At 38.4% G+C, this 24,291-nt stretch overlaps 1 protein-coding gene across 2 annotated transcripts in view; it reads left to right on the top strand.

Moving 5' to 3' along the window:
- The first annotated feature begins 3,469 nt into the window (after nucleotides 1–3,469).
- LOC108706691 (probable protein S-acyltransferase 23) overlaps nucleotides 3,470–24,291 on the top strand; it is a 21,614-nt gene continuing 792 nt past the window's right edge. Inside the window, exons 1-10 of one of the 2 annotated variants that reach the window (XM_018243324.2) lie at nucleotides 3,470–3,779; nucleotides 3,883–4,080; nucleotides 9,263–9,669; nucleotides 11,144–11,214; nucleotides 12,548–12,610; nucleotides 13,680–13,825; nucleotides 15,405–15,501; nucleotides 15,916–16,068; nucleotides 17,820–17,992; nucleotides 22,751–22,916. In XM_018243324.2, the coding sequence (XP_018098813.1) occupies nucleotides 3,938–4,080; nucleotides 9,263–9,669; nucleotides 11,144–11,214; nucleotides 12,548–12,610; nucleotides 13,680–13,825; nucleotides 15,405–15,501; nucleotides 15,916–16,068; nucleotides 17,820–17,992; nucleotides 22,751–22,916 (1,419 nt within the window). In that variant the 5' untranslated portion in view covers nucleotides 3,470–3,779; nucleotides 3,883–3,937. Of the gene's footprint in view, nucleotides 4,081–9,262; nucleotides 9,670–11,143; nucleotides 11,215–12,547; nucleotides 12,611–13,679; nucleotides 13,826–15,404; nucleotides 15,502–15,915; nucleotides 16,069–17,819; nucleotides 17,993–22,750; nucleotides 22,917–24,291 lie in introns of both variants that reach the window. The other variant, XM_018243323.2, reaches the window with a different exon arrangement.

Raw genomic sequence — 24,291 nt, 5'->3', positions numbered from 1 at the left:
AGGGGGGGTGGATGGTTGGTAGTCAGCCTGCAGCAGGTGGCAGGGTCGGGGGCCAGAAGGGGTATTGGGACAGGGGGGCCCTGAGATAGCCAGTGTGCAGCCATTATTTTTTAAAATAACAATTTTATATCTATTATTACCAATGGCACATACAGTAATACAGGAAAGCTTTTGTTTCATAAAAATTGCATGTACTGGCAAACAGAGCCTTGTGTAGGTTGACAGTCCACATAGCAGCCCTTATTTGGCACCCCAAGAACATTTTTCATGCTTGTGTTGCTCCCCAACTCATTTTACTTCTGAATGTTCAAAAGGTTGGGGATGCCTGCTCTACGGTAACATAAATAGTGATGGGCAAATAATTTCACCTGGCACAAATTTGCGGTGAATCTCCACGTTTCACCACCGGCGAATAAATTCACGAATCTCCTGCGAAAATTCGCCGGTGTCAATTTACGATTTTCAAGATTTTTTCATGAAAACATTCAAATTGTACGATTTTTTCTTGAAAACGTTCGAATTGGTCCATTTTTCCGTGAAAACTTTCAAATAGCTCGAAGCAAAATGGGAGAAACTTGCCCATCACTAAACATAAATCATGCACATTATTTCGAAATGGAAACATTTCCCTGTGGGAAATTGTGTTTGGCTCCTCTTATGTCCATCTCTCCCTATTACTTTTCCACTCACATTATGGGGTCGTGAAAATTGGATTTTTCGGAAAATCGGAAATCGTGAAAATTTGATTTTTTCACGCAAAGCAAATTTTCAGGAAAATGTAATAATAAATAAGCATAAAAAACCCAAGCGCATTTGATCGGAGTTTGTAGCAGAAAACATTGAGATAAATTCGGACTTTAATAAATAACCCCCATAGGGGGTTATTTACTAAACTCTGAATGCAAAAATCGCGAAAAATTTTTGATTTTTTTTATATAAAATTAGACTTTTAAAAAATCACACATTTTTCAGAATTTATTAAACCCTGAGGATGGAAAAGTCCAAATCTGAAAATCCGGCATCTCAGACCTGTCGGGTTGCATATAAGTCAATTGGAGAAGTCCCAATGATTTTTTTATGTGCGCTGGGTTTCGTGCAATACCCCAAAGTTTTCGGAGTTTTCAGGTGAAAATTCCGAAAAAATTATGAAATTCGTGAAAATCGGATGAAAAAAATGTGAAAATCATATTTTTTCCCACACAGCTAATTATCGGGAAAATTTAATAATAAATAAGCTTAAAAAACTGAGCGGATTTGATTGGAGTTTGTAGCAGAAAATATTGAGATAAATTAGGACTTGTGTTGCTCCCCAACTCATTTTACTTCTGAATGTTGCTCACGGCTTCAAAAGGTTGGGGATGCCTGCTCTAGGGTAACATAAATAGTGATGGGCAAATAATTTCACCTGGCACAAATTTGCGGCGAATCTCCACGTTTCACCACCGGCGAATAAATTCACGAATCTCCTGCGAAAATTCGCCGGTGAAAATTCCCCGGCGTCAATTTACGATTTTCAAGATTTTTTCATGAAAACATTCAAATTGTTCGATTTTTTCTTGAAAACTTTCGTATTGGTCGATTTTTCCGTGAAAACTTTCAAATTGATTGATTTTATAGTGAAAACTTTCGAATTGCTCGATTTTTAATGAAAACTTTCGAATTGCTCGATTTTAGTGAAGACATTCAAATTGCTCGATTTTTAAGTGAAAACTTTCGAATTGCTTGATTTTTTTCAGCTGTCTTGGAGGAATCCATAAGTAACAAACAAGCTTAAACACAGATGTACAAGCAAGAGTTTATCTTCTTTAAAACACATTTAATAATAAGATATAAACAATGATGTGGAACAAGATGTATTTAAACACTACCAGCTCACGATAAATCTGCATTTTGCTCTGATTCTGATCTCACTTACTATACTTCTAGTTCCATTTGGTTCATTTCTATGCCAGTCACAGTCAGTCATGCACATCATTTGATCTAAGTCTGTGTGTGTTGGAAGCAATATGAGGATACACCCACTCTGATTCATCCCATTACAAGTCCATTTGCATCACTCTGAATCTCTCTCTATAGAGTCATATGTCATACATAGCCCATGTGACTATTACAATATGATTTGACATGATTGCTTTAGGAAGCCCATGTTGCTGGATCTGCTAGACAGAAGGATAGATTGGGTGTAAGGGCCAGGGGGAAGGATTGTTATCTCCACTCTTTTTCACTGTGTACAGTCCTACAGTATCTCTGACTGACAGAGGAAGAGCTCAGTCCTGATAAAGTATTGGACATTTAATACAACTTACTTGATCTGGTTATGGGTTTCATATAAGTAGTGACTACTTTCTAAGGTAAACATTTTTCTAAATTTGCTTATAGAGAAAATCATGGGCGTTTGCAGAATATTTTTTGAGGAGGGGGCAAAGTCATCAACCAAGGAACCTGTTTTTCTAGACTTAACCTCTATACAGATGCTTAGGTAATGCCAGATTTGTGGGAAATTAATATATTGGCATAGCCCAGAAAGAAGCTCACATCTCCTGTAATTGTGTCACTAGGGGGTACTGTTAAAGAACACAGTGCAAATTATGAAATGTGTTTCACTCTACATAACAATAATCATTTTCGAAGAAAGGCTCCATCCTTCTGCCACAGTCCTGATAATCATGGAGGCCCAGGTTCGTTACCCATATCAGGTACTTGGACATTATTCTAATTTTCCGTGTGTCTCTATGTCCCCTGCTTACACACGTAGTACAGAGAGGAGAAAAGCTGCAGAACTTGCCAAATAGTCCACAATATAATACCTTAAAAATCAGGCCAGCGGTTATTGCGCACATAAACACACACACACACACACACACTTGGAATGGAATGACCAATGCAATTACTGAAGCAGGTAAACAGCAAAAAGCCTTCTGAAAACAGAAGGTATTTGCTTGCCTCGTGTTATATACTTAGCATTCCCTTATACCAAAAATGAGAGTTTAACTCTCCCATAGGGCATTATTGGTAGAGACATGCAGATCACTCCTTTATGTCCCTGTGGCCAAATATGCATCCAGAACTGCTGGTTTTATATCACAGATACAGCCTAATGGTTCAGAGCTATATATCCAAACTTGCAAACAGCCTGTTTTGTTAGATCTCATCAGTGCAAAATATTAGAACATGGCTGCTGAGTGGGTAGGATTATTGGAGTAGAGAAGCAGAGAACCCAACCTGGTTAGGGTGAAATGGGCTAAAAGGAGCCAAAAAGACCTTCACATCTAGAAGGTATTTGCTTGACTCGTGCCATATACATAGCACTGCCTAAATACCAAATATGAGAGTTTAACTCTCACATAAGGCATCTCACCCTAACCAGGTTCATTTAGGGTGAGATGCATGTCGATTTTAACTAATCTAGAGGGAAATAATAAAGATTAATAAATCAAGGTTAATTCTAACATTCAACTTCAAGTATTTTGAATCGCATCCTGCAGATCCAGTCAGTCCACATTAACTGTGTGACAAACAATGAGGCGCCAGTGAATAGAAATGTTGTTGTACACACAGTAACATACAGTGTCCTATTGTGTGTACAGCCAGTACAGTAGTGGTTGCCATGTGTTGTGTCTCCCTGGGAGACAAATGTGCTTCCAACATTGACAGAGACATCCAGCATCAGGGTAATAATTCTCCACCTGCACACTCTCCTGTGTGACCCCCTAGTGAATGTCACCTTGTGTGGTGGAGCTGCCATTTGTATTCCCAAGCAGCACATGCTAAGTCTATCTGTAAGTTTCATAGAAAGGAGCAGCTGAGGGCAGAGGCAGGGAGAGGGCTGTTCCCAGACAGGAGGAGTAAGATGATACAATCTGCATCTCGTCCTCTCTTCAGGCTTAGCCGGCACAGCACTATCCCAGCAGGAGGCAGAGATTCCCTGCAGCACACAATGGCCAAGGACTGGGCTGTCAGAGCAGAAGGAGTAGTGGCCCCCCATCACATGAAGCCCGCGAGCTGTGAAGCCACGACTTCTGATGTGGAGAGTATGAGCAGCATCAGCGATGGACAGATCTTTCAGGCTGTAAAAGAAGGGTGAGTGAAGAAATGATGGCAATAACTCAAGTATGGGTCAAAATAACCCACGGGGGGAAAAGGATCGAAAACATCTCAGACATGAAACATTTGCTATACTTGCCATGGTGACATATAGGGTGCAAGTTGTTCCTTACATAAACTGATAATATAAAGGGTTAGCAATCAGAACTTATGCAGTGAATGCTGAAAGGATTGTCATGCTCATGCTTTGGCTGCATACATGTCAACAAACCAGAATCCTGCTCCACGTGGTGACTGTCATCAGCTCAATAGGGCACTTAGCCTAAATTTAATTTTCTGTGGGGCCCAATAACATCTTGTGCTTTATGCCTCTGCCCTCCCGATTCCACCTGCTATTCACTTCCTTCTGGGAGTTGTAGCTCAGCAAGTGCCAGAGAGTACAGCTGCAGGCAATATAATAATGTGATTAATTCTCTGCAACCCGTTTGCTCCAACCACCTATCCACAGGTGATGGTGACTCTTAAACATTCCCCCTAGTTACACAATTATGGAAGCTACAAGTGACTTTCTGGCCTTTTCCTACATACCTGCCATTACCGTAGCCACTAGAAAAACAGGTTGCTTTTGGTTGATGACTTTGCTCCTGTGGAAAGAAAATAAGTAACTTTCCATAATTCTGGATGCGCAGGAAATTTCTCTCAGTGGACGCGAGGTATGTGAAAGTTACCAAGAGACCCCCAGAGCAAATTCATTTTAGGGCCCCATTAAACTTTGGGAATAAAATATTTATCATAAGCATATACTGTATTGAAACAGCTTATGATCAGATCTCAATGGGCCCTTATGTATCTCTTGAGCCCTCCAGCAGTAATACTCCTGTCTGAACCCAGTGCAGTGGCACAACTATAGAGGAAGCCAGCCCCGTGTCTGGGGGGCCAGGGACCTCTTTCTATATGAGGGAGGTTGAGCCTGAACCTCAACGTACGTGAAATAGGAAGTGACCCATGGGTGATCTCCGATTTTGTGGGAGGGGGCAAAAATTTTGCAGGGGGGTGGGTCCTACAAGTGATGTCACTGCACAAGTGCAAACCACTAAAACTAATGCAAAACTGAATGTGCTTTGGCTGTATTTGTAAATGAGGCTTATAGTTTTGTTTTTATACACAGTTTGTGCACACAGTCAGGAAAAGAGTTAACATTGGTTCAGTCTGGGTTCAAGCTCCTCACCACCTTCCTTCTGGTTTATATTCTTGACAGCCAGTGTTTGCAGGGATTTGTCCAGAAAAAGACCAATTATTTGCACCTGCCATCAGTTCACACATTCAGTGAGGTTTTTTGCCTGTAACTCTACAGCTGGAAAAATATCATTGCCGTATTGGGAGAGAAGCAGATTATGATAGTTTAACAACTGTGATATACCGGCAGAAAACATATGGTTGGCAAGTTTACAATCAATCTATAAGATCTTCAGTTTCCATTCCCTTGGAGTTATCTCTGACACTAAAGGGGTGTAAAGGAACTTAAAGCTACTGGAGTTTAACACATAACACAAAAGACCCTTTTAGTGCGAATTTTGTCACATTGCCTCTGCATCCCTATGACACTGAGTTCTAGGAAGTTAAAACAGTTAGCAGTTCATCAGTGCATTGTGGGATCAGTGACAACTGAAGGCTGCTGTGTTAATATAACTGTACACCACATGTCCTGGGCTTTCACCCAACCATACACTGTATCCCTGGATAATTCTGGAAATGAAAGTATACAAAAAAAAAGGACATAAATCAGGTCCAGATGTTTCTCTGTCGCATTAACTGTGCTAGTAGGTTTTTATCATAAGTAAGCTATGGCTCTGCTGAATTTTTAGCCATACCGGTTATAGGACTTATGGGTTATAAATTAGAAATACTATATATATCTTGCATTTGCAAAATCCATGAGAGGAGAATCAAAATTAACTTTGAAAACTGGAAATTTTCAGGATAGCAACAATGTGCTTTTCGGTATATTGATGACTCTGGAAAATCCTGTTGTGAAATCTACTTCCACTTAACATTAACGGCAGCAGAAAAGGGATTTCTCAGTTTGCAGTTTGACCACTGAATAGATTGACATATACAATAGATTTCGAATATCTACCAGGGGTACTTGTGTTTATGTTATAGCCACACAATGTGCACCATAGACTAGCTCTTGCATTCATATAATAGCGGGTGTGCCATTAAACACATAATAGCACTACAGGAAAAACTTGTTAGGATATATACACTGAATGTACATCTCTCAGCAACCAATGGTAATACAAAACATATGTCTACTTATTTGTAAGTGGCAGTTTATTATTCACATTTGCATGTCTTCAACTGAGAATAATGTAAAATAAAAGTATATAAAAGTATATAAAAAGTCACAGGAAATTGACAATATTAAATGCTTTTATACAGGTCATGGAACTCCAAAGAAATAAATAATATCCTTATCTTTTCAAACAAGGGGATCGTTACTGCTTAAAATACACCCATATCTAGTCCAGTTTCCAGAAGAATATATTGTATAGGTTATTCATAGCCCTTGCACATTAGATTTTGAATATATTCAAAACAGTTTGATAAATGACAGGCTTTGTTTAAAGTTGCCTTTAATTTATCTCATAATTAATTTATCATGTTGAGGAGATTCAGTTTGCCCGTTTTAGCTCGAGAAATAACAGAAACCTTACATTTTCCATGCTTAAAAAAAGTGTGTTTAGTAAAAGTTCTATTCATTAAACGTATATTAAACTTGGGGGTATCCTGCCCCTTTAAACAAAAATCTAAATATTTGGAATGTTTAATCATAAAAAAAAATTACTTAACTTTTTATTTAAGACATTTAAATTTATTAAATACATCAATTTGTATATGCAGAAAGCGTGCAAACTGGATTCCACTTCTTTTGACTTAGTGGCTTAACTTTAAGGGACCTAGGAGTGTAAGTGGATGTCATTACATCTGCCTGGTTAATAGCCAAGAATAACCATGGGAAAATAGTCAAGAGAAACTATGCGTTTCCAAATGATACAACAAAGCACAAATAAAGATCTTCCTTACAACATTTTTCAAGAGCAGATGAAAATATCATCTAAGAATCCAATTGCTCTGGCACTTGCTAGGTCCCAATATGAACTACTAGAGACTAACAATTCATTCTAAAGATGCTGCAGTTAGGAGGTTAAAGGGATACATCATGGTAAAAAAATGCTTTTTTTCAAAACGTTAATAGTTGATAGTGCTGCTCCAGCAGAATTATGCACTGAAATCCATTTCTCAAAAGAGAAAACAGATTTTTTTTTATATTTATTTTTGAAATCTGACATGGGGCTAAACATATTGTCAGTTTCCCAGCTGCCCCCAGTCATGTGAATTGTGCTCTATTGAACTTTAGAGCAGTAAACACTCTTTACTGCTGTACTGCATGTTGGAGTGATATCACCCCCCCCCCAGAAGCTTAACAACAGAACAACGGGAGGGTAACCAGATAGCAGCCCATAACACAAGATAACAGCTGCCTGGTAGATCTAAAAACAGCACTCAATAGTAAAAATCCAAGTCCCACTGCAACATATTCGGTTACATTGAGTAGGAGAAACAACAGCCTGCCAGCCTGCCAGAAAGCAGTTCCATCCTAAAGTGCTGACTCTTCCTGAAAGCACATGACCAGGCAAAATGAGCTGAGATGGCTGCCTACACACCAATATTACTAACTAAAAAAATACACTTGAATGAATGAAAGGAATGAAATTTTTTATTGTAGAGTGAATTATTTGTGAATTATTTGCAGTGTAAACAGTGAAATACAAACTACATCATAACATCAAGAAAGGAAAGTGGCCTAAAAACATTTACATATGTTCACCATAACAGCCCTAGAAAATGTATAATTTCTGCATGATTTTCTCAAAGGTTTGCTTAAAACCCTGGGCCCCCTCTAGAGGCCTCCATCCCAAACTATACCAATGGGGACCCGTAAAACTCTTTTTGTTATAAAAAGCAGAGTAGAGCAGTCAGGTAGGTTATTAATATCTCACGGTGCTTGGGGTCCTCTAGCTAATCCTCACAATAGATGCCTGTGCAGTTGAAGTCAATCTGGTGAATGATCTGGGTCAGGGATCACAAAGAAGATATTCTAAAAAGATGTGATATAGCACCTCTGCAACCCTGCTGTGTTACTCAGCTTTTTTTTATAACAAGGTACAGAAAATGGGGCAATTTTATGGAGAAGTTTAGGGGGGGTGAGATCTTTTAAATGGCAAAGACTAGGGGATGCCACCAATTGACTCTAAACGTTAACCTGGTACCCTACAAAATACACATACACTTGGTACTTCTTCATTAGGGCAACATGTCCCTCTTCTTCTGTTACCAGCAATTCATTTGCCACCCTGGTTTTGGCACATGTACAATTTAGTGAAATCTAAAAAAATACTACAGGTGCCAGAGCACTGTGAGATACCAAGGTAAAATGGTGGCAATGAAACATATCCCTGCCTGTGAGTATTTTAGCAAAAATATGCCCAGGGCCCCAGGCTAGTAATTATTGTTACTGGGTGTACCTAACAAATTGGTACTTCCTAGAGAATTTATTTTCATTGGCCTTAAAGGAACAGTAACACCAAAAAATTAAAGTCATAAAGTAATGAAATGTAGTGTTGCCCTGCACTGGTAAAATTGGTGTGTTTGCTTCAGAAACTGTAATATACATTTTATATACTGTAAATAAGCTGCTGTGCAGCCATGGGGGCAGCCATTCAAGATGGGAAAAATAGAAAAGGCACAGGATACATAGCAGATAACAGATAAGCTCTGTAGTATACAATGGGGTTTTTCGGAACTTATACATTATCTACTGTGTATCCTGCAATAGAATGGCTGCTCCCATGGCAACACAGTATCTTGTTTATATAAACTACAGTAGCATTTCTAAAGCAAAAACACCAGTTTTACCAGTGCAGAGCAACACTACATTATTTTTCATTACTTTAAAAGACTTTTTGGTGTTACTGTTCCTTTAAGGCCAGTGCCACACATAGCCTTTTCTCCACTGGCATAGATATGTCAGTGGAGAAATGTCTAATTGGCTGATCAGCCCCTTGTTGTGCTGATCATTGTTATTCATAGTTGGACAGATATCCATATGGTTATATGATATAAAGTTGTGTTTAACTATGACTTTTTTTTACAGGAATATAAAGAAATGTCAGCAAGTACTTGAAGCAGAAACCTGTGCTGTTTTGGAGTGTTACGATGAGAAGGGTCATACCCCTGTCCATTGGGCTGCTCTTACAGGATCTATTGAACTAATAGAGCTCTTTGTGGATTGTAAAGGACCTGTGGATAGACCAAGCCAGGCTGAGTTGGGGCAGCGCCCCATTCACTGGGCCGCTGTCAACGGCTCCATTGCTGTTGTAGACATTCTTCTGAAAGCAGGTGTATCTTTGGATGTAGAAGATCAAAAGGGATGTACTCCTTTAATTACAGCAGCTCAGTATGGACAAACTGCCTTGTGTTGCTACCTTATAGGAAAAGGTGCCAAGATCAACTTGTGTGATTCTGAAGGAGACAACGCCCTGCACTGGGCAGCATTTAAGGGTATGTTGTCATCATATCAATACAGGTTGGAATCAAACATTTAAAATCATCTGATATCTTCATCAGGGCTAATCCTCATGTGTATGCAAAATGCTCCTAAAAGATACAGTATACACTTATACACAACATGATTATATTTAGTATATTAAAACACAGACAAATGGTGCATACAGAAATTTTATCCTCAGTGCTGACTATCAGATGTACTCTAAGGATAAATGAAACCCCATAATTTTGTAGGCAATCATCATGTATAATATATAGTCTTGGTTGGCTGTAAATTAATTTTGTCTTTAAAAATTGCTCCTTTATTGGAGCTCCCCATAGATGTTCTCTGATCTCTGTCGAAGTTTCAAATGAGGGGTAGTTGTGTCCTAACGGTCCCTGCCAGAAGCACAGTAGGAGGGGAATATCCAATCACAGCCTTGCAGTCACAAAGGCAAAGACAGGCTTCAGTTCCCTATCAGGTCCTGCTAGCTGCTTATTGGTTCCTATCCTACAGTGCAGTGTGCTGAGTGCGGCTCCCCTGCACAGCCTGGGAATTCAGTGAGCAGGAAGTGGAAGAGAAGGGAGGGATTATTAGGATTTATTTATGCAGAAATATCCAATAAATCAGCCTGAAACACTACTTTTTAAAGCACATTCCTTCTATTTTTAAAATATAGTATTATGCACTGGCACATTCTTGTTTTTAAAAAATTAAATGTCTCCTTTAAGGATTTTTAATGTCTACCAATACAAGTATAGCATACACAGTAAATAGGCATATTAAACTACTGTATGTTTGACAATGAAAATATATTTGCAGCTGTCACAATCACTTTCAACATAACAAAACACTAATTTAAAGCAGATGCACTACCTGCAAACAACATTTATTTAATGTCAATTCCATTGTATTCAAATTAATCTGACTGGCATTTAGTATTTATTCTGAATACTTAACAACCCATATTTAGTGGAATGACATTTCCCAACAGCACAGTATTTGCAGGATGCAAAATATCTGTTTTCCCTTAGTAGGCAGAAAAAAAATACTTTGAGCTCAATGCTTTTCCATGAAACAATTGTCAGAGGAGAGCTAAAAATGTGAGGTAGGGAAATGTAGCAAGTGTTGTCAGGGCTCAAGCATGAATTGGATTGGAACAGTCTCTGGCACTCAAGGTGAAAAGTATGTGTGCTATGGAACTCAGTTTTTCCTTAAAATGTGGTAAAACCAAGTCCTTCAGCTGTGGTAGCGCCACAACTCCCATGGCCCGGCTGATGTTGATGTAAAACTCCCAGGCCACGGTTTTCAGGCAGACTGTAAGTGATTCGTGGTGTGATCACAAACTACACCAACAAATGTTACTGGTCAAAGTTTAGAAAGGATTCTATTTTAAAGGTCCGTTTTGCACTATAACAAATGCAGTGGTTAAAAGTAAGTAGTACTAGGTGCATATTTTAATCCCAGTTGTAATATGTTTTTATATAGGTCACTGTGAATTGGCTCACCTACTTATATACTCTGGCTGCAATCCACAGCAGACAGATAACTTTGGGCAGGTAAGCCAGACATTTATTTTGGTACACAAGGGAAAAGTATTTCAACTGTAGAAATAGTGCTTTTGTGACTCATATTACCTATCACAAATGTTACACAAGGTAATACTACTTACATAGTTACAAAGTTACATAGTTAAAGTGGTTGAAAAAAGATAAAGTCCATCAATTTCACCCCCCTCCATATTAAAATCCAGCATCATACACACACCCCTCCCTACTTTCACATAAATTATATATAACCATACCTATACCAACTACAGAGTTTAGTATCACAATAGCCTTTGATATTATGTCTGTCCAAGAAATCATCCAAGCCATTCTTAAAGGCATTAACAGAATCAGCCATCACAACATCACCCGGCAGTGCATTCCACAACCTCACTGTCCTGACTGTGAAGAACCCCCTACGTTGCTTCAAATGAAAGTTCTTTTCTTCTAGTCTGAAGGTGTGGCCTCTGGTACGGTGATCCACTTTATGGGTCTATAATGTCCTCTAATATACTTGTTAAGTGTAATCATGTCCCCTCGCAAGCGCTTTTTTTCCAGAGAAAACAACCCCAACCTTGACAGTCTACCCTCATAATTTAAGTCTTTCAACCCTCTAACCAGTTTAGTTGCATGTTTCTCTAACCAGTTTAGTTGCACGTTACTGCACTCTCTCTAGCTCATTTATTTGGCAGAGGGATTCTGTCCCCTGATAGGGTGCTATTTCGAGATGACATATTTACCAATTTGTGTTATGCCCTTCCCTAGAAAATATACACATTTTTCCTGCTTTATTGTAGACATATTTTATGGTGAGAAAAGCTGACCACATGACCAAATGTGCTGAAAACTGGTAAAGGGAAAATATGGAATACACTGAGGGGCAGATTTATTAAGGTTTGAAATGAAACTTTAAATTTAAATTTGAGTTTTAATCCGAATTTGAATTTTGAGATTTATCATACTCTAGCACTTTAAGAACTCTAATTTGACTAGTCGACACCTTAAACCTGACAAATTGCTGTATAAGTTAATGGGAGAGGTCCAGGGATTAATTTGGTGATGTTTGCAGCCTTCCTGACATTCGAGTTTTTTTCCGGAGAAAAAACTCGAATCAAGTTTTTTAAATTTGAATCGAGTTTTTCTAATTCAAATCAAATTCGATTTGAGTTTTAAGGTGGATTCAATTAGTCCGAGCTGAGAAAATTCTATTTTATTATTACATTTTGATTGGTCAAATTTCGAATTTATAGGCATTTATGGGAGTTTAAAAAAACTCACATGAATTCAAAATTCGACCCTTGATAAATGTGCCTCTGAGTAACAACTGATTTTTATTTCTCTACAGACCCCTTTGCACTTAGCTGTATTAAGTGGAAATCTTCCAACAGTCCAACTATTATGTGAACAAGTGAGTATGTTCTCCAATACAATCATTTACCAAACAAGGGTTAGAGGGTAAACAATTGGATCATACGGCACATGACATATTGCTAAACTGTTGGGTTAAAGGGATTAGAAATATCAACATTTCCAAGAATCCTTCAGCACCTCAAACATTCTGTTTTGGAGTAAATGTGTGCAGGAATAATACAACTAAATGATCATTCCAAATCCCAACCCAATAACATCTACTCTCAACCTCTCTTACCTAATCAGGCTTTAATATAAGGTTATTTTTAAAATGTTTGTAAGACATAAAACTGAATAACCAGGAGTTTCCTACCTGCCTTCCCAAGGGGGGATCAACAGGACCATACAAATCCTCCACTTCACTATGTTACAATTATCATAAACAGCAGTTTTTTTCAAAGAGTAACAAATAAAAAAATAGGGAGGAAGACTGCAAATTTTGCCTAATTCTACTTACTTTATTCACTTGTGAATGCTTCTGTGGCATTCCCTACTAGCCCTGCCCATCTGTTCCACATTCTGCCCACTGAATTCTCTGGCTGTTTGGTGGAGCAAGGAACCAATCAGCAGTTAAGATGATCTGATAGGGAACTGAAGCCTGTCATTGCTTGTGTGACTTATGATTGGCCCCTTTCTACTGTGGCAGGGGACCATAAGCACATGCCCACCCCCAAGGTAGGACTGGGCTAGTGGGACACTGGGAAAAACTTGGTGGGCCTCAGCTCTCTACCCAAATTCGTGGTTTCTCTCCCCAACTTCCCTCTCCAGCCCGGTTGCAGCAAGAAACAGATGTGTGGCGGGGTGAATGGGGGTTGTGGCTGGGGTGAAAAGCACGGAGGGGGACAACAGCCCTGGTGGGCCCCAGTCTGATCCTGCCCATCCCGCATTTGAAACACGGATAAAGACCACTGCAGATCTATAGATAGTTCCAATAAAGGGGCACTTTTTAAATATAATATACATTTTTAGCCCAAAGTAAAAATATGTTATTAATTATTGCCTACGATAATAGGTGGGTTATCACCAATCCTATATGTCTCCTTTAGCATATGCTCTTTTCTCCTCAGGATACTGTTGATTTAGAATGTGAAGACAACAACAGAAATACCCCCTTGAAGCTGGCTTACGGACGAAAATCCAGGGATATTGCCTCCTTTTTACAAAGCACAATCGTGCAAGCAAAAAAGCGTCATGTCAGCCAGTTTAACTGGAGGTAAACTGTCTAAATAAATATATTTTCAAAGATATAAAATATAAGGCAGATCAGAGCTTTAGTGTACTAAAGTCACGAAAGAACGTTTCAATGAACAGGCAGTGGACTTTATTCAGTGTTGGACTGGTATCAATGGGCCCTTCTGCTAACCCAATTATTTGCCTTGTGTGTCTATACCACAGCCATTCCCCTATTTTAAAGAGAGAAGAGAGGAAATGGAGGAAAAATGGATGATAATATGTAAGGAGAAGTGATTAAAATAATAAAGAAAGTGAATGAAGAAAAAAAAAGAATAATTTGGATAGTGGGCCAGCACTCAAAGGTTTTCTGGTGGGCCCAAAACATCCAAGTCCGACACTGACTTTATTATGCATGATGCTTATTGCTAACTACCAAACATATCTAAAATGTGTGAAATCTTTTTTTAATAAAATCAGTAGAAATTCTGTGGAAGTAATTATGCATTAAATGAAGAACAAGTCCCTGCTGCAAATTTCTGTACAAAAACTCTGGCATTAAGTTTCTAATGGAAGTACCACATAATTGTGGTTAAGCAAATAACATTCAGTTTTAAAAATGTATATCTTGCCAGGAATAAGAGAACTGCATTCATTCGGTATATTAGACTTGCAGCACAGCTGGCTCTACAAATATAGTTTCCAGTAAGTTTATCTTCAATGACTTTTAAATTTAACAACCCCCCCAACAATGGCTGCCACCTTGTTTAAGTGAGCGGAAAGCAGGCTACATAATATCCATTTTGGGGGAAAAAAACCCAGCAACCATTAAGGCCCCTTTAGATTTTTGTAAATCAAAATACAAACTATTTAAAAAATATATGTTAACAGTTGTGTGCAGTTTATTGTTTTTTGAAAATAGTTAAAAAAAATATACAAGGCTTACCCATAGCTGAGTCTTAAAGAAGTGGTTCACCTTTAAGTTAACTTTTAGTATGTTATAGAATGGCCAATTCTAAGCAACTTTTCAAATGACCTTTATTTTTCCTTTTTTATAGTTTTTTAAATTATTTGCCTTCTTCTTCTGATTGTTTCCAACTTTCACTGACCCCATCTAAAAGCAAATGCTCTGGCTAGACATTTATAGTTATTACTACTACTTTTTACTACTCATCTTTCCATTCAGGTCCTCTATCCCCTATTCATATTCCAGTCTCTTATTCAAATCAGGGCATGGTTGCTACCAGATTGCTGAAATTGCAAACTGGAGAGCTGCTGAATAAAAAGCTAAATAACTCAAAAACCACAAATAATAGGAAATGAATACCAATTGCAAATTGTCTCAGAATATCACTCTCTACATCCTACTAAAAGTTCATTTAAAGGTAAACAACCTCTTTAATAAATACAAATAACACACATTAAGGAACATAAGTAAGAGACCTATGTGCACCCCTAATGGAGACAAAAATATGTTGTTTTTTTTTACAAAGCATATTGTTCCTGCAGTTCTAGGGCCTATTTATTTTGTTGTTTATTTTGTTATTGAGTGTTTACAGCAAGTTCATATGGCCAATTCTTAACAGCAGGAAAATAATGTTTTTTACTGGGTTTTTTTGCAGTACATGGCTATTTGGTCGCCCAGGTAAATCAAAAGGGCCCATCTTATTCTTTTATGGAAATTTATTCCTATGGGGATATCCAACTTATTTCTTTAAGGTATGTTTTTAAATTATACGTTTCTGCTTGTCTCTTTGTTTGTAATTAACTAAAATGCTTTCTATTATCTGTCCCTGCACATGTATAATGAATAAACCTTTTTGTTTTGTTTCTTATTAGAAATACAGTATGGAAGTGCAGCAGTTATCAAATGTAAAATCCCTAAAACTTGCTAAAACCTGTGTCAAGATCCTCTTTTATGGACAGACATTTGTAGTTCTGTAACATCTGTTGGTCCACATGGCTATATCGTCCAAAAATATTAGATATAGATATTTTATGAAATGTAAACTTGATCAGTAACAAACGGCAAAAATAATTTGTTCTGAATGTTGTTTGCTGACATCTGCAGTATTTGCATGGTACTCCACTTGTTGATTATTGCTGATTAATCTGTTTTCCTTCACTGAACAGATTGTGCCTGTTTCATATTATGCTCTCTGGGAGCTGCATATTATGTTCCTGCTGTGCAATGCACTCATGTGGGCTTTCTTCTTAAAAGCTTCACATATGGACCCTGGTTTTCTACCTCAGGATACAGAAGAATATAAATACGCTGTTAAACAGGTACAGAATGAGAAAATAAATTATAGGACAGGTTCTTAACTAAGACAAAAATGTTTTCCTAGTCATATGACTAACCCTTTTTATTGAAATAGCATTTAATCCTTTACACAGGCTTTAATAGTTTTGATTTTATCTGTTTATATAGTTTAGACATTATGTGCTAATTTACTTTGCCTCGATTATAAGCACAATATCTCCAAGCAGCAATGCAGTTCAGCTATAAGGGAATTCCACACAAGGCAGTTTTGGGCATTGTGCCCACTTTAATTAATCCAAACACATACCCTTCATTTCCATCTATTGTAATCATCTGAAAGTTTTTGTCTAGGCCAATGCTCTTCAAACTGTGATACAGAAGGCTAGATTTTTTCTGACTTACGTGGTGGAGGGCTGATAATGGAAGCTAATGTTGACCAGAGTATGGCAGGTAGAATATGGCACACACAGACAGAGTGGGGAAGACAGGATATGGCACACACACACAGAGTAGCGTAGGCAGAGTAGGGCACACACAGGCAGCATAGGCAGGCAGAGTAGGGCACACACAGGCAGAGTAGGTCAGGCAGAGCAGGGCAACCACAGGTAGAGTATGGCACACAGAGGGGTAGAGCAGGCAGAGGCAAAGCAGGGTAGGAGACCAGGATCAGGAACCCTCCACTCTACTGTACTATATACATTGACACAATGCCAGTGGTGTTGTTTGAGGTAAACAACTTGGCGCTGACAATCTGAGTTGTGATCAATGCAGGTCCTTACTGGTGTGAATTGTACAGGTCTTTACGGTTGTGAACACTACAGGGCTTTTACAGCCTGAATCTGAGAAGTGAATAATGCAAGGACCAGTTGATCTCCGTTCTGATACCTTTAAAAGCTTACACAAAGGTAACCAATCAAAGCAGCCACAGTGTGGAGGGCCACCAGTTGGACAGCACTGGTCTAGGCAGTAGCACATATATGCTTTCAGTCAAGTTAAACTGAGTTACAAACTACACCAGGCAGGGGTCCTTCTCAGTGAGCACCAAAGAGCAATCCTATGCCTGCTTCTTCCTTCTTGGTGTGGGTATGCATTGGCAGTAGAACAAAAAGTCGAACTTCAACAAAAAAAGCCAACTTTTTCACTGCGCATTTGTCAGCCCCAGGGTAACAAAGAAAGATGAAGCAGAAGATGAAGATTGCTCTGAGGTGCTTGCTGAGAAGAATCCAGAGCCAGTGCAGCTGCCTGCTAACCTGAGCACTGCCCTGGGGTCAGGGGTGATCCTGGCCCCTCCACCGCCCAAGGCAGCAGCAGTTGCTGCCGCCCCCCTCCCCCGTTCACTTACCTTTTTGCGCCTGAGGGGGTCCACCAGGGCATCAGAGAGGGCCAGTGCACTAGCGCAGAGAGCCTAACTTCGCTCTCTGCGCTAGAAGAGACAAATTTCTGGTTTGAAAACTGGAAATTCGGCTCTTAATGTACCAGGAGCTTCATTTTTGCCGCCCCTTTTACCTAGTGGGGCGCTACCGCCTGAGGCGACAGTCTCAAGTCGCCTCATTGGCGAAGCGCCCCTGCCTGGGGTATACAATCTATGAGGGTTGCCTACATTTTGGCACCCCTCCTTTGGCACCCCTCCCCCCCAGTGATTTACCTTTCCGTTTCCTTTAATAATAATGCACAAACCATTGTCCTACTTTATACATAATGTATGTCTATGTAAGTAGTTATTGTTCATCTAAGAAAAAGGTAAAAGCTAGCTGATTTGTCATTTTCTTTTTAGGCTGTAAATTGTAATGATTGGAAAGATGGCAAAAACCCTTTGAACAGACTGTGTCATACTTGTCATCTTGTGAAGCCACTACGCTCCAAGCACTGTCGCATCACAAATCGATGTGTGTCCCACTTTGACCACTATTGTCCTTACATCTACAATGACGTTGGGAAGCAGAACAGGTACTGCATAAACCACCAGATCACTCTATTTCATGACTGAAATACAATGGCTGTTACTGTAACAATACGTGGTCTTGATAATTTACCATAGGAAATACAAACCAATTATCAGATCCAAAGAGTTTGATTCCATTAGAGCTGAAGTTAGTCAGAACTGTTAAGATTAAAATGGCAAGTGTCCACAGAGAACCCATCCCAGTTTTTGAAATTAATTAATTGAATAGTATATTATATGTACAGATTTGGGAATAAACAAATGTATTACAGGTATGGGATCCCTGCCATTTTTCATAAGCAAATAATTTAAAGAATCAATTGTAGGCAAATCATTCTAATATTTCTAAATGATTTCTTTTTTCTATGTAATGACAATTCAGAACTTTGTTCTTGTGGGTAACTAAGCTGAATCCATATTGGTGGCAAAATAATTTTACTGGGTTTTTTAATGTTTACATGACTTTTAGAAATGGTGATCCAAATAACAGAAACGTAGATCATTTATCAAGAATATCCCAGGTCCCGAGCATTCCATAAAATAGATCCTATACGTGTATATTGATACCTGATCCTATACCTGTATATCTACAAGTTCTATACCAAATAGACAGCAGAAATTGTAATGCAGTGGTATTTAGCAGAGTGGATTTAATGTATCTCAACTACATGCGTGTTTCTAGCTCCTACCTGCACTGATTTACATTATAATCAGCAACGTTTACTTGGAAAATAAATGCTGGCTGCTCCAGGTTCCATGAATGAGAGAATGCAATCATTATCTTCCCATGAAATATACGTAATCTCTTTAGAAGAAAGCAATAAACACTAAAGGTTTAATTCTTCTGGGTGTTGGAAAGTCTGTGCTCCATTTAAGGCCAAACTTCCAAATAACCTATGTGCAGGCTAAACTTCATCAATCATATTTTAAGGTACTTTGTGATGTAGCAGACAGGTACAGTGTAAATTGCAGAATAATCTCTTTTGATATTTGGCAGGCCCTGCTTTTTGTCAGCATGTGCTAAAAGAAAAATATATCTACACTTTATATATGTAATGTTTATCTTTCATTTATTTTCTTTCAAATACACAATAAAGTTAAAGGCATAGCTCATGGCATGTAACATTTTTCTCTGCATGTTTATATAAACATGTGGAACGAATCATATCACTGAAATGCTTTTTTCAGCAGAAACTTGGGAATTTCAAATAAAAACAAAAACAGCACCCCTAGTGGCTAAAAACAAATGACGCAGGTCTATTTTAGTAGCTCATGGACGGCTTCTTAAAGGAATATTAAAAAATAAAAAGTGTTTTAAAGTAATTGAAATATAATGCACCATTGTCCTGCACTGAACTCTTTCAAGGGGAATGTAATAAAAGTCAGTAACGGAAAAACTATTCGCAATGCGAAAAGTTATGCCTTTGCGCGAACAAATTTTGCTTTCTGCGATTTTAATATAGCTTTTGCTAACCCAGAAGCTGTTTAGCAACCACCTCTGATAGTGGAAGACCGTTTGCGAATTTTATAGTTTGCGCCAATGCGCAGTAAATGTAATTAAGCTTCTTACTGAAAAAGTCATTATGTTTGCGCCAAAAGATTATGACACCTTCAAGCACTTCTTAAGAGTGCGCAATTAAAATTTGCAATGCGCAATTAATATTCGCAAAGCAAAAATAACAGTTTAAGGAACAATATTACATTGCGAGATGTGGATTTTTATTCTTATTCGTGCAAATTGTTTTGCTCTTTTCGACTTTTATTACATTCCCCCAATTGTATTCTACAGAGCTTATCTGCTATTTAATCCTGTGCCATTTAGCCCTATGTCAGCTGGAATGGCTGCCCCCATGGATATCTACCTAAAACTATAGTAGCTTTTCTGAAGCAGACACACCAGTTTACCAGTGCAGGGCAACAGTACACTATATTTTAGTGTTGTTAGTGTTTCTTTTCCTGTGTTAAAGCAGTAAAGGTGGGGAGTGGGCAGCAATGATTGGCACTTTAGGAGAGGGAATAGGTTGTCAACCAATTGTTTAAATGCAAAGAAACAACCTGAACTCAAATGATCTTAATACCTCTTATGAAAAATAGCATGCCTTAACCAAGAAAAGTTGGGTTGCAATGCCCATTCACACAAAGAAGCAGCACAGATGTAGTAGCTATAATCTCATACTTCAGTGTCCGTTTAAGCTGAGGTACAGTTATCATAGACTTATGAGTATGTTTTCTTATTACTTATTTCAACCACATCAAGCATTACATCTCTGATCAAATAGTTTCTAAGTAAAGAATTTACAGTTACCGTATATACTTGAGTATAAGCCGAGTTTTTCAGCACCCAAAATAAGATGAAAAATTCTACCTCGACTTATACTCGAGTCAGTAAAAATTACCTAGCTGATCGACGCAACGTGCCCCCTGACATGCATCTGCGGCTAGAACTGTCCGGGATGCCATCTTTACTGTTGGCAAATCCACAGTACCCAACCGGAGTAAGAATGTCTGGGGCCTCGGCGCATGAAAACTATGGGCTTGTAGGGATGGGCGAATTTGACCTGTTTCGTTTTGCCAAAAATTCCAGCGAAATGTCACAGACGCCCAATAAAGTCTATGGGCCTCAAACAATATTTGTTGCGCGGCAATTTTTTTTTGACGCACGACACCATATGGGTGTAATTTTTGCGGTGAAACAATGCGAAAAAATTTGCCATCCCTACTTGTGAGCTGTGGGATACTGCGCGCCACAGGGCACTCAACAGCTTGCACACTTCCTGATTTCGAGTAGCCAATGAAAATTTGGAGGCACGTCCCCTAATCCTTCTCCAATCAGATGCTCAGAGGGTGTGTACTGCCTGAAGATGATGTCTGTGGCTGGTTGCTGAGGACGCTGATGTCACATGCTATTGGCTGCACTCACTGTGCCTGCAGGCTGCATGTTAATTGTACGTTTCAGGCAGCCAACATAGGTAGACCTGGCATGCGCATTCTATTAGGTGCAGCTTCCTTTCTAGCACATTCTAGATCCTAACCAAGGACTTTACTGAACTCCTTGTTGCAGCATCACAGGTTATAAAAAAAAAGGGTGGGGATGAACAGACAACATTTCAATTGGTCTTCATTTTTTATTTTGTATAATTTTCAAATATTTGCCTTCTGACTCACACCAATACCTGTTGCTAAGGTAATTTAGACCCTAGCAACCAGTGCTAAAATTCCAAACTGGAGAGCTGAACAAAATGCTAAGAAATTAAAAAAAACTATAATAAAAAAAATAATAACAAAATGAAGACCAATTGCAAATTGTCTTAGAATATCACTCGCTGGGTCATACTAAAAGTTCATTTTAAAGGTATTCTGTCATGAATATTATGATGTGCGGTACTTTTTATTTCTAAATGACACTGCTTACACTGCAAACAATTCACTCTACAATTTCATTCCTGAACCAGCAAGTGTACCGTATTTTAGTTGTGATATTGGAGTGTAGGTGCATCTCTGGTTATTTTGCCTGGTCATGTGCTTTCAGAAAGAGCCAGCATTTAACACACTCATGCCTCAATTTTTGATTATTGAAACTTACCAGTAGCTGCTGCATTTCTTACCCTAGGATTATACTCAGGTCAATAAGTTTTCCCAGTTTTTGTAGGTAAAATTAGGCACCTTGGCTTATACTCAGGCCGGCTTATACTCTTAACCTTAACCTTTTCAAAATTCTGTTGGGTTGAAGTTCTTTTGAGATAAAGTAATAAAAGTCACCAGGTGTGTACCATGTCCGATAACTCATAGAAATCATATGTGAAATTAACAGCCGGCCAAGAGATTCTGGCACCCAAGATGGCCCTAAGCAAAGGGCCACACAATATACATTTTTAGTGCACCCTGTGATTATTTATTTCCATGTTAGTGATCACATTGCTGAGTAGGCAGGAAACATTGTATCAAAGGCACTTATCAATTCTGACTATAATGGAATCACATTTTTTGAACTGATCATTTTTACCGGCTCCTAACACATCCCCTTACTTGTGTGTCATTCAGAGGTTGCAGGCCAACCGGGCAAGCAGTAAGGACAGGATGGCCAGTGGCCCCTGATGCTGCGCTGTGCAACAACTTTCCGGGCAGAATTGTTTAATGAATAAGCACAATGTGGCCTGCTTTTGCACTTCTATCTGCTTTAAAAAGCAGTGGTTTTCAAATGTTAAAATTATTATGATCTTCACTAGTAAATTTGACTGACACAAATAAAAAAGTCTAAAGTACCATCCTAAAAGATTTATGGCTCCTTTGTTTAACATGTGCCAATATTCTGTGCAAGCTAAAATATTTTTCTACCCACAATACAACAGTTTTTTTAGCAAAACTGAGTTGACCCACACATTTTATGTGTCATTGCTTATGCTTGTTGTTTTGATTCTGGATCAACAGTAAGTCCTTTTCCTTTAAAGTAGGTGCAACTGACAAAAGGACACAAGTAAAAAGGAGAGTATATATGTCTACACACGTTTGTTAATGGCGAGTTGAAGGTTGCAATTCTTTCCCCACTTTTTGTACTTACAGTATACGTCAATAATGGAATTCAAAGGCCAACAGTTCCATGTGTTTTTTTTGTTTGTTTTTTTTAAAGCTGCTTATTTTAAATTAAATTTGAACACATTTTGTGTGTGTATATAAAAGCATATAAGGCTGACAAAATGGATAATATTTTGGCATGTTTACATAATTTTAAGAGCTGTCAGCATATACTCTTGTTTTCTTTCTAGAGCATTCTTTGTAGGATTCCTGACCACCATGTGCATGTGCTGTTTCATTGGAGTCTATCTGTGTTGGGATTGCTTCTACATAGTTGGGAGTGGCATCTTGATTGGAATGGGCTTCGTTTTTCTTTCTATTATTGGCACAATTTCAGCTCTCATGACTGTGATGTGTGTAAGTATTTGAGGGTGAGACCCTATTATATATGAGAGTTTAGTTCTCCATTAAAGGGCCAATTCACCAAAGCAGCACTCTGTACACAATTCAGGGAAAAATGCACAATGTTTTTTTACCCACAAAGCAGCTTTTTATCCCACAACTCCAACATCGTAACAGGAGCCTGTTGAATTGTGTGAGCTGCAGTTTGTTTAGGTTAGCAATGCAACCTAGACACTTTGGTAAATTATATGCAAATTATAGTAGAACTGTTTCAAGTGTAGATGGTGTCACTGGCACTTTTCCAATGTGCTGTTACATGTAGTGTAATTCACTGGCCACAAGTCAGTTGCATAGGTAGGCACATCCTGCTAAGGTGGCACAGCTCACTTACACCATATATGTATATAGCTATAATAACAACTTCATTGCCATTCTTCCGCCATTCACTGTAGGTGATAGTTCCAGGGATCCCACAGCAGCCTGCATCAGTTGACATAATGCAATTGCATCTAAAGGTGTCATTTGGATACTGAGCCCTATAAATTAGAAAATTCCAACACCAAAAATTTTGAACACGTTTTGCATCAAATGCATCTCCATTTCAGGGGTATAATTAAGCTGGAATTGTGAGAAAAAAATGAAATTTTTGTATTACAGCGCTTTATGGGTGGCGGGTCCTGTATTGGTACCTTTGTCGGGCTTCACTGCACAGTGCAAATGCAAAAGCTTTCTATGGGGCCCAACTGTCGAATGTCTATTTTTTAAAAAAAAATCTGAAAAAAATGTGTGCTTTTTTTCTATTTTTTTCTCTTAAACTTGAAAAATTTAAGATTTATTATGTATAAAAATCACGAAAAACTCTAATAAAAATTTGCCAAATAAAAGTCAATTCAGAGTTTTAGAGGTTTTCTGATTTTGTTTTGCAAGGAATTGCCAGAAAAAAACGTTCATATTTTTCTTTGGATCGTTCAGTTTTTTTTTCAGTCATTCCTTTTTATATTCAAATCTTTTTAATACATTTCATGACATTTGTAGTTTTTAGGAAAAGCGAGTTTATTTATTGTTTGTAAAATTGTAAAAAATAAGATAAATTGGCCTCCCTGTGTTTGAAGATTCACATAAGAAATTTGCTAGAGAGTGAAGCTTCTATTAAAACCAAGGCTACAGTTTAAGAATAGGGTTAAACATCTGTTCTTTTCATCCCCTTCCTGTGGCCCAATTAGGGTTGCAACCTGTCCTTTGTGTAGGACAGCCTGGTTTTCAGAAAGGCTGCCCGGGTGAAGACAAAAAAGGAGAAAAAGAAAAACCGGGCAGCATCTCTCCTGATTGACATGGCGATCAGCCAATTGCTGATCGCCATATCATAGCCCCGTCCACGTGACGTAGCACA

This window comes from Xenopus laevis, chromosome 1S (assembly GCF_017654675.1).
Source record: "Xenopus laevis strain J_2021 chromosome 1S, Xenopus_laevis_v10.1, whole genome shotgun sequence".
NCBI classification, from domain to species: domain Eukaryota; kingdom Metazoa; phylum Chordata; class Amphibia; order Anura; family Pipidae; genus Xenopus; species Xenopus laevis.
Note: the sequence above shows the minus strand (reverse complement) of the source record. Positions and strands in the feature narration are given on the sequence as shown.